General features: G+C 38.5%; 1 protein-coding gene across 1 annotated transcript in view; it reads left to right on the forward strand.

The window, feature by feature from the left end:
- UTRN (utrophin) overlaps positions 1–17127 on the forward strand; it is a 105716-nt gene that overhangs the window by 76896 nt on the left and 11693 nt on the right. Inside the window, exons 38-43 of the mRNA XM_010156065.1 lie at positions 486–638; positions 7611–7802; positions 9631–9803; positions 13817–13967; positions 15340–15515; positions 16655–16790. Of these exons, the coding sequence (XP_010154367.1) occupies positions 486–638; positions 7611–7802; positions 9631–9803; positions 13817–13967; positions 15340–15515; positions 16655–16790 (981 nt within the window). The remainder of the gene's footprint in view (positions 1–485; positions 639–7610; positions 7803–9630; positions 9804–13816; positions 13968–15339; positions 15516–16654; positions 16791–17127) is intronic.

Genomic DNA, 17127 nt, shown 5'->3' on the forward strand with positions numbered 1-17127 from the left:
AGACACATGTTAAAAAATATAATAATTTAGTTCTCGGCTCAAGAGGGTTGTGTGACTATGAGTCTGCTTCTGAATTCTTCTTGCTTCCTATGGAGGGTAGGGTCAGCAAATGTGTTGTGATGGACTCTGTGTTGTAATGGTTTCATACACATGCCATGCTAGAAATGTTTTTTGTGTAGAACAAAGGGGTTTTGTATTCTTATACTCCTTTTAGCTCACCTGATTGAATCATATTAGTGATATTGGTAAGGTGAGGTGTAGCCCAAAGGCAGGGTAAAACCCTCAGGCTGGCTTTGATTACATGGCTGTGCAAGTAAATAGAACATGGATATATTTTTTTAAATGAATAGCTACTGTTGCATATTTTGGAATTTAGTTCTTCAAATGAATCCCTCAAATATTTCTGTTTTTCAAATAAATATGACCTATTCTGTTCACTAACTCCCTGTTCTTATTCCCTATTTTCCTAATACACTGCATTGTAGGAGTGCAGGTCATTTCAAAGGAGGCAGGTGGTGGAACTCTCTCCAGTGTTTTCCCAGTATAAGAAGGAACACGACAGTCTAATGAAGTGGCTGGATGAGGCTGAGCACTGTCTGTCAGGGCCGCAAGGTGTGGAAGATGAACAAAAACTACAGGTACATGAGACTTTTTTTTTCTTAGGGGAAACAGAGTGAACATTATGTATGAGCTTTAAAGATTCATATTTTAAGGTTTTATGGCTGTTCTTTTGACACCTTCTTGGAAAGAAGAGTTTTCAAAATGACAACATTCATTTTTCATTAGGAAATTATCTGCATATACTAGTTTGGGATTTCTACATAGTCATCATAGATCCAAAATATCCCAGTCATCAGGCCCAAGTCTCAGCATGTGATCTGGGCAGTGTGGTTGAACCAGGACAGTTTTTCTTAACAGTCTTGCTTGCGGGGATTGTGCTTAGCTCTTGTTGATACCCTGGCACAAACAGCTTCATTCAGCATCTGTTTGGTGTAGGAATGATAAAAGCCTCATTTGAGGCTTAAACTCAGTGTCTGTGCTTCCTGTGGTCGGGGTGTTGTAGCTACTTCGATGCTGCCTTTCACTGCCTCAAGTGCGTAGGGAGTGATAACTACCTTCGTGTGATTGATATTACTGTACACAATGAAGATTAATAAAAATGACAAAGGTTGAAGTATTTCTGACGGGAAGAGTTATGTGTGATAATGTGTGTGTGTGCGGGTCTTGACAATTTCACAACTGATTTAATAGGATGTCAGGGTCTGATAAAATTTACGCCCTGAAAGCTGTATGTCTTAATTGCTGAAGGTACAGATACTTTCAGTGGGTGTTTTTGGTTTTTTTGTTGTGATTTGATGGTTTTGTGGGGGTTTTTGTTTGTGGTGGAGTTTTTATTTTATTCTATTTCTCCTTCTCATGCTTTAAAACACTTTGGCCACACGGTAATTAAATTAATATTTTAGGCAATAATAGTGAGGAACCTTGTGAAGCAGTAAGTAATTTCTTGGACAAGCTTGGGGGCTAGGCAATCTGTCAAGTACTTCTCAGTTTCTGCATATGAAGCTTCATAATTAAAAACAATCAATCTCATTGACTGCTCTGTAACTTTTTAACCCAGCACCAACTAACTTGGAGGCAGGGATAAAATGCTCTGGTTCCCTGTGAGACTCACACTACAAAATCATAATGTGGGGCTGTGGGGCTTGTAGCTGTAGGCCTATGGCAGAGGGTCTGCTCTCCTTGGTCACGCTATCAGCTATGAAAGTGAACCTTTTACATCTGCTTCCCTCTAGAGAGGATTTTGTCAGATTATAAGCCTCTCAGGCAGAGCTGGGTGGCAGAGATGGCCCCAGGGTCTGTGTAACACTGACATCTGAACACTCCATTGGGTCGCCAGTGGTTGCTCCTGGTGTGCTGTGGTACTTGCACGTGAGCTCCGTGGGACCTGACTGATGCCAGGGAATTTCTTTGAAGGAAATGGGGATCCTTACACATTTAAAGTAAAACAGCATGATTCAATTTTTCTGTTTGACCATTAATTTGCTGCTCCAAGTGAATCAATTACCAACTGAAAAGGGAAAAGGTGTACCTGGATGGTTCTTTGCTAATGGGGCCGTCCAGTTGTTCCACAGGCTGGCCTCTTTGTAGCTGTTGGTCTCACTGCAGGTTGACTGATCTTCTCTAAGGAAGAGCCTTTGCCTCCTATAAAGTCCTTTTCTTTAGGGATTTACTACAGCTAATCCCTGGCACTGCTGGATCACACTATCTTTGTATCTGCGTGCTGAATGCAGAATATCATGTAAATATGGATTACCACAACAATTACAATAGACTGTTGATGGAGAAATGTTACCTTTGCTCAGAATTAGTTGTGTAAAAACATCTTTATGCTTCCAAATGTCCTTTTGAGTCTGAGTCAGCTAAGCTTTCAGAAAGGGACCACAGCGGTTTTTCTTACTGCTGTGAAAGTTGGTAACTGCTGCTTTTGCTTCACTTGCCTGTGCCTCTAGCTTTCTGATACGAGTGGTAAGTCAGAGGGACCATGAGACAATACCTTTTCTAAAGGGAGAAGTAGTGCTCACAAATACCGTCATGTTAGTTGAACACAGTTGCCCCAAAATTTTCTTGTTGTCACCAGACTTGACTTACCCTTAGCACCAGGGGCAAACCTAATGCTAAAATTCTGCAACAGAAACTGCCCCTCCCCAGTTTTTACTATCTATTCTGTGCTTGAACACCCTCCCCCTTCATTAGTTAGTAGGGGTGTCCAATGAAGGGTGGGGAAAGGGAAACCCTGGATGTATCCATAAGGCCCCCAAACCACCAAATAGCAAATTTCTGTGCTTTTTGCTCATCTCTGCTCAGGACTGAGAAGCACCAAATGAATTCTTGACCCCCTGGTGCACAAGCTGGCTCAACCACTCACCTTGATGTCAGGAGGATGCAGTGAGCAGAGAAACTCGTGTTTGAAATGAGCAAACAGAGAAGGAAAGAAAGATTTCAGCCACCAAGCTGGGGAGTAGACTCCAATTAAGGCTTTATGTAGTACATTATTTACGTTTTTGTAAATGAGTGTGGAGGAGAGGACTTATTTATGATGCTTGAAGGTCGTATATATCTATATATTGATTTGCTGGAAGTAGCTGGATCATAAATATTCCTCATCCTGTGTGCTTCTAGGGATTATGGAGTTAAGTGTCTCTGAAATATTGGTACCCTTCTGCATGGCAGATAATTCTGAATAACCCTTGTTTTGCCACAAATCCATTAGCTAGAAAAACCTGCGTCTGAAGTTTGTATCTCCTTGAGTTTCTTCTTTTCTAACCTTGCTTGAGTATTTATTTAAATTGCTCTATTTTGACTTGGCTCAGAATGAAGGAAAGGAAAAATTAAACCTAAATTGCAGAGGTAATTAGTTGACTAAAGTTCCTGAGAGTTTTTTTTCCAGGTTTTATAAACTGTTGTGAAGTGAAAATGATAATCTTGCAGATGGTAAGCGACTTCGCTGTTGCAGGCACAGTGCAGTTTTCCCTGTAAAATGAAACACAGACACCATCTTGAAGGCTCTTGAAATACTCATCCTGTAATAAAGAAAACATGTTTGCCTATTGTGATTTTTATAGGGAAGGTTCTGGGTTACTTAAATATGAACCATTAGCTACATTGCCAAGAAATATGTTGGTTACTGCCTGCAGTAACCCAGAAGAAAAATAAAATGAACATTAGATTTTATAGTTGGAAAACCTCTTTTTAGCAAACTGGCTATGAAATATTTTAAGTCTGAGAGAGAAGGGGCAAGGAATGGTTAAAAAGTGAGCATTTCTAATCAAAAGGATATTTATTTGTAAATATGATAAGTGGTGATCTGAAATTAGACTGGGTTAAAATGTTTATGTAGTTAAACATGCAAGGTAATTGTTTATTTTTATGTTAGTTTCTTGGGCTGTATTTTCCAAAATCCACTTGGAAGCAAGTCAAGGTATCTCCTTGAGTTGAATCTCTGATAGATTTTTGTTTAAAAATATATTTAAGTGTAGAAAGGGAAAGGGAAGGGAAATCTGAAACCAAATTCTGAATTGCAGCTCAGACTAGATGCTACGTATAGGAGGAAACAAATTTTTATTTGACCACTGAATTTAAATTATTTTTAGAAGGTCTCACTGATAGGCCTTATTTTAGAATGTAAACTAGTAACTGCATATTCCCCTTTTTTCCCCAGGCCTACATTTTCCCTAGTATTTAGAGAGATCAAATGTAACAAACATGCTCTGTCACTGCTGAAATTAAAGCAGAAAAAGCTATTAAGTCATGCAGTCAGCTCCTAAGTAACCTTTCATTATGTTTTTATTGATCTGTGCTTAAGAAAAAAGTTTGCTTGCCTGTTTTCTTTCAATAAAAAAAAAAATCCCACCCCAAAAAAACCCACCCAAAAAAAACCCCAAACCCTAAAAACCAGCTTCTGTGACATTTAGGTATTTGATTTGTGTGAGACAGTTATGTCAAACTTCTGCTTTTCCATTTTTTAGTACATTATGCTGCATTTTAGAAGCTGCCAGTCTGCAATGCAAGGTAGAGAACAGCTGAACAGTTAAAACTCAGCTGTAGTAAAGCACTACTGCATTTATAACATTTACATATGCTCATGTTTAAGAGGGAGGGTAGTGAAAGGAGGAAATGGCATTCTGGTGATGGGTGGCAGCTGGAGGAATTTAGCCATGAGATGTGATCTGCAGGAACAGCACGAGGAGGAATTCACTGCTTTGCAGAAGAGTAGCAACCTGGCCCAGGATGGTGCTACTGGGGAAGCAGAAAGTTTCAGTATAGAATCACAGAATGATTTTGATTGGAAGGAACCTTAAAGACCATTCAGTTCCAACCCCCCTGCCATGGGCAGGGACACCTTCCACTAGACCAGGTTGCTCAAAGCCTCATCCAGCCTGGCCTTGAAGACAGCCAGGGATGCGGCATCCACAGCTTCTCTGGGCAACCTGTTCCAGTGCCTCACCACCCTCTCTGTGAAGAATTTCTTCCTGATATCTAATCTAAACCTCTCCATTTTCAATCTAAACCCATTACCCCTTGTTCTGTCACTACAGGCCCTTGTAAAAAGTCCCCTCCAGCTTCCTTGTAGCCCCTTCAGGTACTGGAAGGCTGCAATAAGGTCTCCCTGGAGCCTTCTCTTCTCCAGGCTGAACAAGCCCAACTCTCTCAGCCTGTCCCCATAGCAGAGGTGCTCCAGCCCTCTGAGCATCTTCGTGGCCTCCTCTGGACTCGCTCCAACTGGTCTATATCCTTCTGATGTTGAGGGCTCCACAGCTGGATGCAGCACTCCAGGTGGGGTCTCACAAGAGCAGAGTAGAGGGGGAGAATCCCCTCCCTCGACCTGCTGGCCACACTATACATGTCAGTGGTGGCAACAAGTGGAGAACAAGTTTTCCACATGCCAACAGATGTTGTTTTAAATCTTGTGCAAGTTTTTTCTAATGGGAGATAAAGCAATGTGTCTGAATAAAGTCCAGTGACCTGTTTGTGTGAGGTCTGTATTCTGGACTGTTGCCTGTGCAAGAATGGGACTTGTGGGGTGATGGAGAGTTAGAGAAAACATCATGTGATGATGTTGCAGGTGGCTTAGTTGCAGCAGGCATCCTGGTATTAGTTCAAACCCAGGCCTGTTCCACACCACTGGGGAAAAGATACTTTCTTTTCCAAAGAGTTGCACAAGCTTTGTGTGATTTCTTTGGAGCTGGGGCCCCTCCTTCCACAGAAAATCATACTGCTTTCTAAGACTTGGGCTTTTGCTCCAGGTTTTGGTAATGGAAGCTGGTAAAACACATAGAGTGCCTCAAGAAAAAGTGTTTGAGGATCATCAGGGACCAACATAGAGATCATAGACTGGTTTGGGTTGGAAGGGACCTTAAAGACCATCTAGTTCCAACCCCCTGCCATGGGAAGGGACACCTTCCACTAGACCAGGTTGCTCAAAGCCTCATCCAGCCTGGCCTGTATTTGTGGCTAAAGTGTATGGAGTCGTTGATGGTTTTTACCTGTGGTGCTTGCTTGCTGTACTGTTACAGAATCAGAAGCAGTGCTGAGTATTTTATGATGCTTATCAGTAATACTTGTTTTCATTAGACTCAATCTATGCTTATGTGTCTCTACATCCTATTTGTTTGGTGTGCAATGGATGACTGAATGTGTACCATGGTTGGTTGTAAAAGTTCTGTGGAACTACAACTGTGCCCCCGATTTCAATACAGGGATGACTACTTTACAAAACAAAGCAAAAACCCCAAACCAGCACAAAACAAAATCCTGAGGTGTCAGTGCAAGAGCAGAAATCCTGAACAGTGAATATGTGAACATACCTTTTCTGATGCAGCCCTTTTTTCTTTTGCACTACGCAATGCTGCATGTGTTAGATTCCAGCTAATTTGAGTGACATATTTGAAATGCTCAGAAACATGTGGGGGAGGAAGATACAGACAGGTGTTTGCAAACAACTCTGTTAGTAGGGCTTCAGATTTTAGTGGGTGTCAGCTGTGCTAGCAATTTGTGTGTGTGCACCCAGCCCAGAGTAATTGCAAAGTAAAATTCACTGGATGAAATCCCTATGAACATACATTTATTCTTCACACTCCTCAGCGTGTTCTCAGCTGTTAGTAAATCCTACAGTCGAGTGCCTCTGTCTCGCTTGACTCACATTCACTGAGTACAGGATGGTGGCTTAGAAGTTGTTTGAATTTTTCAGTATTTGGAGGTGGGTTTAGTTTTTCATTGCTGATTTTCAAGGACTGGGCTGTTTTCAGAGATGGTAGCAGAATCCTGTTGGACACGAAACCTTTTCAGCAAAAAGCTTCCTTCCGTCTTCAGAGTATGTGTTTAGCTGCCCCTGCTACCTTTGCCAAGCAGGGCAGAGTATAGCTTCTCGCAGCTGCCTTCCTAATGCTCCAGATCCAGGCCATCATTTAAGATCCAAGAAAAAGCTACATTAAATTACTGTTCTTGCTTTCTTATCTGCTAACATGGTACTTGGCTAGACTGCCTGGTCTTACAGCCAGAGCAGTAAGAGTTGTCAAGCTCTTAAGGCGTTAGTGTCTTTTATTGCTGCAGAAAGCATATTGTGGAGCACTAATTTATGTAAAAAATGGTTGGGAAATGTGGGTGAAGATGCTTATTGAAAAGAATGTGGAAAGGAAAAAAAAGTCTGCTTCAGAAAATTGGGAACTTCTGGGAGTCCTTGATGATGAAGGAAACAGATGGGTTGTGATCAGGACTAGATACAGGCTCGATCAAGAAGTGTAATTTCTGGAAATGGTAAGGATCAAGGTGAGAGAAACAGTAGTGCCCTTCCCACTCTTCAGAGATTTAATGAAGAATAACAGGGTCATCGTGAAGCATGATATCTACTGTTTTCTAACATTTTAAAATAAATATAGAAACAATTCTCTGCAGGACTTGCAGCTTTCTGAATTTATGTAACTCGATAGAAAGGCCTTTGTGTTGTCTTGTAATGTAGGAAAGTACTCATTCTGAATATAGTCTACTGATTTAGGATTTTTTCATAGAATTGCTTGTTCTTTGAAATACAAAATGAACTTCCATGATTTCAGGCAATCCCTGTGCAGCAGAGGTTGAAAGGCCACTTTGCTGCGGGGGTTAGGACCTTGCCTTTTTCAGCTGAATACCTGGTTGAAATCAACAAAGTCTTGCTGGCCATGGCTGATGTTGAACTACTGCTGAACGCTCCGGAGTTAAATACTGGCATCTATGAGGATTTTTCAACTCAGGAAGATGCACTGAAGGTACTGCATGCCTAAGCATTATATTCAGAGGGAAGAATGGGTGAAGGGAATAGCAGAAGAAAAAAAATACCTTAGTGACTTTGTAGCTGTATTTGTATTTTTTGCTCAGTATATACTAAGTCAATATGCACTGAAAATTAAATAAATATACAGTTTTGTGGGTAATTGTTCTTTTAAGCAGGATCTGGATACCAAGTGGAGCAGAAGGTAAGCTGGGTAGGAGGTTGGGGAAGAAAGGTTTGACTACTTTTGTTGGAGAAACGGTTGTATTTTTCATCACTTAGTCTACGCAATATGTAAACAAATGCTAAAGCCAATCTTCTTATGTTCCTGCTTAGTGTCTTTAACGCAGCTGCTGTTCTGTGTCATGTGAAAACAATTGCTTACGTGGGAAGAGGGAGAAAGGGAGATTCTGGGCTTTTGTATGAAGCTATATATGAGGCCACAAGACAACGTTACCTTTTCTGATTATCAAAGCATCAATATATACTCAGTTTTATGGTCCCCCTTCTCATTGCTAGGTTGTGGATTTACCTGTATGATTAAAGATGGGGAAGTAGTCAAAGATTTGACCTTCTTCAACAGGGGATGAAGAAAGTATATTTGAAAATAATGAATCCTGCGGTCAAATGTGAGCTAAATATGTAGGATTCTGAGTCCTGGTTAAAACTGAACATACAAAGGAGCATGTTACAGAGATTCCCACAGAAAACTTCCACTGGAGTTGAGAAATTGAACATGGTGTGGTGCAGTGTTGATGTATCTCTGTGGGTTGGGAAGCATAATGGGGTCCATGTGTCCTTATACTTGAGGTAGTCAGGCTTTGCCTCTCACCTGAAGCTAGATCAGCTGTTTCTGCAGCTGTTACACAGGTCCTTTAAAAGCTTTTCAGAATTTCACTCCACTTTCCCAACCTGCTTTTCTTTATGCTGTGTACGTTATTTCAGTTTTTCTTGCTTGTTTCTTGTAGTTTTCAAAAACCAATAGGGGAAGTAGGTGACTCTTCCATTTTGTGGATGAGATCCTTTTGTCCCGTTTACTCTGCTTCTGGGATCCCTTAAGTACAATTAGGAGTGTTTAGGTTAACATGGGTTCAAAATACTTCATTTTGGTGCAGTTCTCTCATCTGATTTTTAAATTTTGGTATATTGTAAGGATGTTTTCAGAAGAAGCAAATAGTAGACCACAGAATTTTTAGAAGTGTTGCTATTTTAAATTCAAAGTTAAGTAAATTCCACTGTTTGTATGGACTGTTCTCTGAATACCAAGGCAATTTTACAACAGCATCTAGTTTAAAGGTATTTTCACACCATAGTTCAATGATACCTGAAATAGATTGCTTTAATTTTATCATTTAAATCTAAAACTTTTATGTAGCTTATGCTTTTGCAGTTCTGTGCATTTTGGAGGTTACATGAAGCATAATAAAGTCACATTTTGTGGCTCATTTTTTGCATGAGGAAGGAATATGTACAGTGTCTTCATGACACAGGAACTTATTTGTTTGATAATGAAGATACTGCTGCTTTGAGAAGGAAGGTATGCCCTGTTACCTCAGGAACAGATTGGATATATAAAATAATCTACCCTCTTCATAAAACACTGAGGACATATGCTTAAAAAGGTGTGATGGACTAGTTAGTTCAGTTGCTAAAACTGATTTAATCTGTAAACAGCTGATGGGTATGGTCTTATTTTAGATACTGGTTTTTGGAACAGTGTTTTGAAGAGATTGCTTTTTGGTCTTTTTAAAAAATTATTATTTTTCTTTTAGATTTCCTGCTGCTGTTGACTTTACTGATGGCTTGTGTCATTACTGTGCTTGCAGAACATAAAAGATATTTTGGATAAACTTGGGGATCAAATTGCGGTCATACATGAGAAGCAGCCTGATGTTATATTAGAAGCATCTGGACCTGAGGCAATACAGATAGGAGATGCACTAACCCAGCTGAATGCGGAATGGGACAGAATTAATAGAATGTACAACGATCGTAAGTGGTAAGTCAAGGATGTTTGGTTTCTGTCACCATGTGGTAAACGTTTTATGTGCTTGAATATAAGCGTTTTACAAATGAACCCTAATGATGCAGATAGAGTTTGGGAGTGATCAGTTGTCATATTTAGTATTACAGAGTAATTGCCAGAATTATTGAATGTTGAAACAGTTAACATGCAAACTGTAGTTTTGGTGCTTTTATGAAGCTGATTGTTTTTACTTCATAAAGTAGACTGTTTATAAACCATAAACTCTTTGTTTTGTAAAGGTATCGCAAAGAAAAGTTCTAGAAGAAAAATATTAAGACAGCTTTCTAACATAGAATTCAAGGCTGCTTTTGAAGGAAGGAAGGAGTTTGAAAGGATGGGGTCTTTAAAATACAACTTGTATGATAGTTGCCAGCAATTTTCATTGTAAATAATTGAAGTTGACGTGACCATATTAGAAACCTTTGTGGTTGAGAGACCAAGGGAATATTGAAATCAATGCTTAAGAAAAATTTATTTCCTGTTTCCTTTCCAGAATGATCAAATACCTGTAATTTCACTTATACCAACGTGGTAGGGGGTGGGGGATGGGAAAGTTAAACCAAGCTGTTTCTCCCTTCCCCTTACAGAAGATACTCTAAACAGAAGATGCCTTGTTATCTGAAACATCTTTTAAATGTTTAAAAACAAACTCAATACCACTTCGTCAAACTTGGAAAAATGTGTCAGAAAGGCGATTTAATTTAGAATTGGTGAAAGTACGTATTCAGGAAGTTACCACTGGACTGCTCACACTGCAAACAGCAGTAGACAGTGAGATTACTGCTAATGCAAAAAAAAAATCTTAATGACTGAAAATGGTTTTATGAAAATTAAAATTAAATGCAAAGGCTTGTACTGTACTTAACTTGCTTATTTAATAGTGATATAAGGTAATGGTTACTGCAGAAGTTCTGTAGAGCATAAAGTAATGTCTGGCCATGTTTACTTGCTTTGCACAACCAGAAATGTGATATCAAACATATTTGAAGGTTTATTTTGAAGAGCTGTTTTCAGGAAGTGTGTGTTCCATAAGTTGATGTTTTTAACTCTTTCTCTGAACACTGGTAGGTATGTGTAGGAATATAAAAATTGGCAGGTGGTATTGTCTAAGCAAAGACTTCCAGAAATTCTGGGCCACTGGATCAGTGAAGCATCAATATTTCTAATAACTCTGCAGACACTGTCGCTTCACTGTTTTTAATTTGCAAGCAAGTAGTGGTGCCAGCTGGGTACCCCTTTCCGTGTTCTTGCTGGCCGCCTGTGGTCACCTGCTGGATTTGGAGACAACTGCTCCAGAATCTGGTGCCCATCTGTATTGATATGCCTGCGGCTATTTTGCTGTCTTTGCAGGTATGACACGCATTAAGCTGTAGTTATACCGTTTTTTCCCCCCTTATAACTCAACTGAAGAGCTTTAACACATATTATCCTTTTGAAATTGTGTTCATACTTACATTTACTACTTATATTTAATTTAATTTCATCCAAGTAGCCAGGTGTAACCAGAAACCTAGTCTTCCCATTAAAAAAGATAAATGTATCAAAGAGCAAGTTCAATGTTTATGATTAGCTGGCAAAATGCAACAGATTACTTCCTCAGTTGGTTCACTGAATCCAAATTAATCTCGAACTTCATAAAGTTTGTAAAGCTCTGTATCTTAATGAGAATAATATTGTGTGCGATTTTCATACAAAAGGGACTTTTGGACTAGCAATGTAAGATAAAATGGTATCTAACTTCCTGAAGAGATTTAAGTGCTAGATCTTAATAGAAGGATATACTTTGATTAATGAAAATAATATTAGTATCAACATTAAAATGCTGTATTTTGGCATTAGTGTTTTTATACCTTTTCTGTTACTAAGAAGACTTTTTAACGGAGTTAATTCTTTTCCCTATGTTGCCGTATATATAAGCAAGGAGGCTAGAAGACTCTATCTCCTTAATAATCTCTGGCTTTTTTCTATTTCTGGAGTGGGTGGAGATTTTGACAGAATTAGTAGAAACAGCATCTGAAGCCTGTGGCAAAAAATTGATTTAGTTTTCAGAGGTAGTAATGATTTTGTGATTGAGGGCCAGCTAAGTAGTTAAACCTTTGATAAAAGCTCTGATGTAGCCAAGCACAAGTTGAATTAAACTGTACTTAGCAAAGCTTTTAAGTGTTCAGCTAAATCCAGTTCACTTCGCTTTGACTTGAACATGTCTAACGTAAAATGTGTGTGTACGTATGAGCTTAATAGTTTTGTTGAGCTGTTTGTGGTATTTTTGTCTTTCATCTGAGGCAGTCTGTAGTGAAATGTACATCTGGCTCAAAACCAGTAATACTTCATCTAGTTGCTCCAAGTTCCGATGGAACTGTAGGCTCCCAACAGTAATGGCAGGAGTTCAAGCTTTCTATCTCAAAGCGATCTCCTCTAACGTTTTAAAATTCTAGGTTCTGAAAAAGTCATGTGTTCAGAACTTCTCCAGGAACTCATTTTGAAGAAAGCCAATAAAATATTCTTTTAAACTATTTTAAGTGCTTAAAATATCTGTTCTCATTAAATGTGGAATGAGATACTATCATGAGACAATATGTTCAGTTAGACTAAAATGTACCTGAGAAATTAAAGGGGAATGAGATTTGGGGTCAGTCTACAGATTGGTTTAGTGTATTGATCTGAGATGTGTGTAGGACTATGAGGTAGGGTCAGAAAAATTTAAGTAGAGATTTTTAAGGCTTTCTTCTTTGTTAGAATTGGCCCACGTGAAGAATAATAATAACAAAAAGGCCTTGTATGTGCCAAGAAATATGGATGTCTTGATAAAAATGAGATAGAATTTTGATGACAATAATCTCACCAGGAACTCTGGGATTGTTGAATTTAATTAGTGAAGAAAATAGATGCAATGGTAGCTCTTTCAAGTTTGGTTTCGGATTTCTTTGATGTGATGCTGCTAATTTCAGATTGCATCTGTATATAAGGAGTAACTGTGGAGTCATTGATGTTGGAGTTGTTTAAGATAATTCCAGATGATATCTTTCCTCTGTAACGTTAGTTGGTCCTCTGATGAGCAGGAGATCTGGCTTCCTGCGTATTTAAGGACTATTTTTATTAGTTTGGAATGGTATACTATCCAGTCTGTTGGTGTTGATGTAGATTTCATGTTGTTTGTCTCAAGTCCTGTGTCCTTTGAGACATCTGCCCTATTTGTTGTATAACGCTAACTTAGAGTTAGCAATCAACAAACAGAAAACAAGCTGCTTTCTCTCTGTTTCTCTCTGTTTCTCTCTGTTTCTCTCTGACATGCTTCTCTTATTTGACATTCATGGATTGTTTCTCTTAGTTTGTTAACATAGCAGAACTCTTGTTTTTAGTTAAAAACAACCTTCTGACTGATAATTCAGTCTGTTCCATGCTAGAAAATGTTGCCCTTCAAGTTAAACTACACATCAATTTGAGGCTGCAAAGATGGTGATAATAATGAAATGTCTGGTAAATTATTGTGTGATTAAATTGTATAAGACCTAGCTATGTGGGCCCACTGGTAATACAGCCAGTTCTATATAATCAAAATCACCTTCACTTATTAAATTCCAGGTACCAGCACCCCATGGTTTATGAATTAAAAAAAACCCAACCTCTGAGTAATTAATCATATTTCATGTTCCATACTCATATCTGAACCATTTTATAATAAATGAAAAAAGGGTTCTGCAGCCCAATTTGATGCAGCTTATCAATCTTTATTTTCTAAGTGATAGAAACGAAAGTTTGCTTAGGACTGCCCTTTTTTCCTTCAGCTGGAAGTTAATGACAGTCTGTGCTGTTGGCTTTTACCAGCTGCTGTTATGTCAGGAACCTTTCAGTACTGGAGCTTTGTTAACCAGGCTACGTGCAAGCCGTTTTGTTTCCCAAGGAAACTCTCTACTCGCTGGAGCAGGAATCGTAGCCTTTTCACCAAAATGGTTTGGATAATTTTCCAATGCTTTGTTTTCAAACAGTTGCTTTGATAGAGCGATTGAGGTGTGGCGGCAGTTCCACTGTGATCTCAATGACCTCTCCCACTGGATAACGGAAGCTGAAGTGTTATTAGCTGATGCCCGTGGTCCAGATGGCAGCCTGGAGCTGCAGACAGCTGAGCTGCATCAGCAGGTATGGATGATTTGTGCAGAAAATGAGCAATCTGGAAAAAGTCTAGATTTTTGTCTAAAATTATAGTTTTCTATGTAGATATACAGATTTGAAATGAGGCCGTGCAATTACGCTTTAAAAAGTGGTAACAAAATTTCTTTTTCAGTTGCAGTTTAAATGATTCTTGGGGAAAATCTCAACTTCCTTATAGTCTGGGGTTTTATGATGATTCTTAGTATGAATGTGTTTGAGATAATTTCAGAATTCCAATGTTGGCATAATTTTTGTTGTTTTATAAGTTTCATTACAGCTTTCAAAATATGTTAATCAGTTAAGAAACCCAGTATATTATTTCACTTAATTTCTACTCATAATTAAAAAAATAGACCCCAACAACGGTCAGTGATAACTTAGCAAATTATTTTTTTAAACTAATGACTTTGCAAGATCCTGTCTTGTATAAGTAATCTAGAAGAAGAGAAGCTTACAGTTACAGATGTCGGATGTAGGTTTGAGTGTTTCAGACTTCTGTTCTGGAATTTAATTCCCTGATGATTCCTCTAGCTCATCATTATGGAAGAATAGACTTTTCCATTTAGCTAAACTACTATACTTCCTTTTAAATAAAAAGAAGAAAACATAACTTTAAGGATTGTAAGTTTTTCTTTTCTTTTGGGAATAATGGTTATCCAAGAGTTAGGTATGTGTTGGCTAAAGAAATGTGCATTTTACCTAACATACAGTCTGTATTTCATCCTTGTTGCTGCTTGGAGTTTTCCTCTGGGGCATTTTCCTTTCTAGAATCATCTTATTCCTGATCTAGTTGCAAATAAATTTTTACTAACAATGTAAGGTTTTTGTGGTGGTTAGGCATATGTGAAGGTTTGATTCTGAAACCTTCTGACTTCCTTTAGTTTCATGGATTTTCTGTGATGCCTGGGAACCGTGGCAGCACAGACATAATTATCCTAGATAAAATACAGTTAGGTTACAGAAATAGTCAGGGGCATAGGTTATGAAAAGAACGGGTTAAAAAAAAGTCATGCCATCTGTTAGCACTGCTGGAAAGTGGTATACGTTAAGAGGAAAGGAATCAAAAGCGAGTGATTCTAGCACTGGTGGTTTAAATGAATTCTTCTGACCCTAAATAGTATTCGGCAGCCTGTTCTGTGTCATTATATTTTTATGACACTCATTAGAAAATTGAACCAGATTCAACAACAGACTCTTAATAACTTAAATCAACAGCCTCCAATTTTAAGTAAGATAGCTTTAAGTGCCTGTTTTAGTAAAATAGCATGCACTCAGGATTCATCCTGCATATTATGAGCCACAGATCAAAGTCACTTTAGGTCAGTGATAAAATTCTGTGTGGCTGTTACGTTTCTGACAGGAACTTGAAGAGGGAGTCAGCAGCCATCAGACCAGTGTTTCAGCATTGAACAGAACTGGGGAAGGGATCATACAGAAATTGTCTGCTACAGACGGGAGTTTCCTGCAGGAGAAGCTGGCAGGATTGAATAGACGCTGGAAAGCAATCACCGTGGAGGTCATGGATAGACAACAGAGGTAATAAGTTAATCAGAAATTTGGATGTCTGAGCAGATGCGATGAAGAGGCTCTCTCTTGGAGAGAGAGTGCGTTTTATCGCACGCTGTCATTAATCTGAATTTTCCTGACGTTGGCCTCTGTGTTTTGAACTGTCTTCTAAAACCAATTTCTCATAAACGCACCTGCAATTGACTGCTTAGTGAATCTGTGTTTAACACAACCCCCCAAATGGCAACCGCAGAACTTCTCTTCTTACATTTTTCCTTTGGTTTTAAAGTAATTTCATTGCTATACTAGACTTTTTTAGGAAGGAATACTCAGCTACTTTTCCTGGCTGAGGCTAAACTGTAAGTACACTACCTTGATCTCTAGTTTTGCATTGTCAAAGATACACTAATTGAAACAGTTGTAGTATTCTTCAATTTCCACAGTACTATAAAATAAGATATTTAGGTATGTGTTTGCAACAATTTAGTCCATATGAGTAGGTATTTTCTGAACAAAATGAAAATCTGTTTTGAATGAGCCTTAAATGTCTTCAAAAGATCAAAGAGCAAGGTTTTGTGAGATAAACATACAAATTTTCAGCGTATCTGGGAATATAAGGTCCCCCCTCTTCTTACTGTTAAAAAAATGTGTAAGGATAAATCCTTGAAATGAACAGTTATTTTTGGAGGCTATTTATGTAATTACACATTTTTAACATCTCCTGATATATTTAGAAAAGTATTAAGATTTTTCTTACTTAGTTAATTTGAGAAGTTCCATTAAAGCACTGTGTGGTTTAGGGATTTTTTTTTTTCCTTTGGAGTGTTTAAGGGACATCTCTCATACTTTCACTAATAGTGGCCTAGCAGTGGCTTACAATGATGTAGGCCTGAAGGTGTTGTCATTACTGTCACTTAGGTTTAACGTTTGCTGCAGAGTTTAAAAGTCTATTTTGTGACTTTGTAACTGAAATTCATCTATTTTTAATGTGGTAGTATTAATTTGCAAGTATCTTGCATTCCAGTGATGAGGTTAGATTCTTTTGAATACCAAAAAGAATCCTTTAAAATGCTCAAACCAATGAAAAACACGTGATGGTTGCATCAGAAGTAACATGGGAATGACATGCTGCATTCCCTGTAGTAGATTTTTTTGTTTTCCTTTTTAAGGCTAAAAGGAGAGAATCAGCAGCTGATAGAGTATAGAAAGAAACTTGATGAGCTGCGTTGCTGGTTGGAAAATGCAGAAAGTGCTCTGGACACGAGATTTACCTTCAACCGTGAAGAAAGCTTGCGAGAGTTACAGGCAAGATTGATTCTTGTGTATATGTGTGTGCACATGTATGTCTTGTGCAAAGTGTCAGCTCATGGCTTTTGGAGTGGTGGTGGTGTAATTTTCACTTTGTAAAGTCTGGAACTTGCAACTAATATCTATAAATTATGTGAAGTAGTTGCAGTTGTGTTTCTCTAAACAAGTTGGCTTTTGTCAGTTGAGTATTTGCTGCCTGTCATGAAAGCTTAATTATTCTTATCATCTACCTTAACTTAGATGCCTGAAGTGTGGAACTGGAATAAGGGGGGAAAGAGCAGAATTTGCTAGAGAAACACTGGTAGGGAACTAAGTACCAATTTTGGCCCTGTGA

This window comes from Eurypyga helias, unplaced genomic scaffold (genome assembly GCF_000690775.1).
Source record: "Eurypyga helias isolate BGI_N326 unplaced genomic scaffold, ASM69077v1 scaffold1917, whole genome shotgun sequence".
Taxonomy (NCBI): domain Eukaryota; kingdom Metazoa; phylum Chordata; class Aves; order Eurypygiformes; family Eurypygidae; genus Eurypyga; species Eurypyga helias.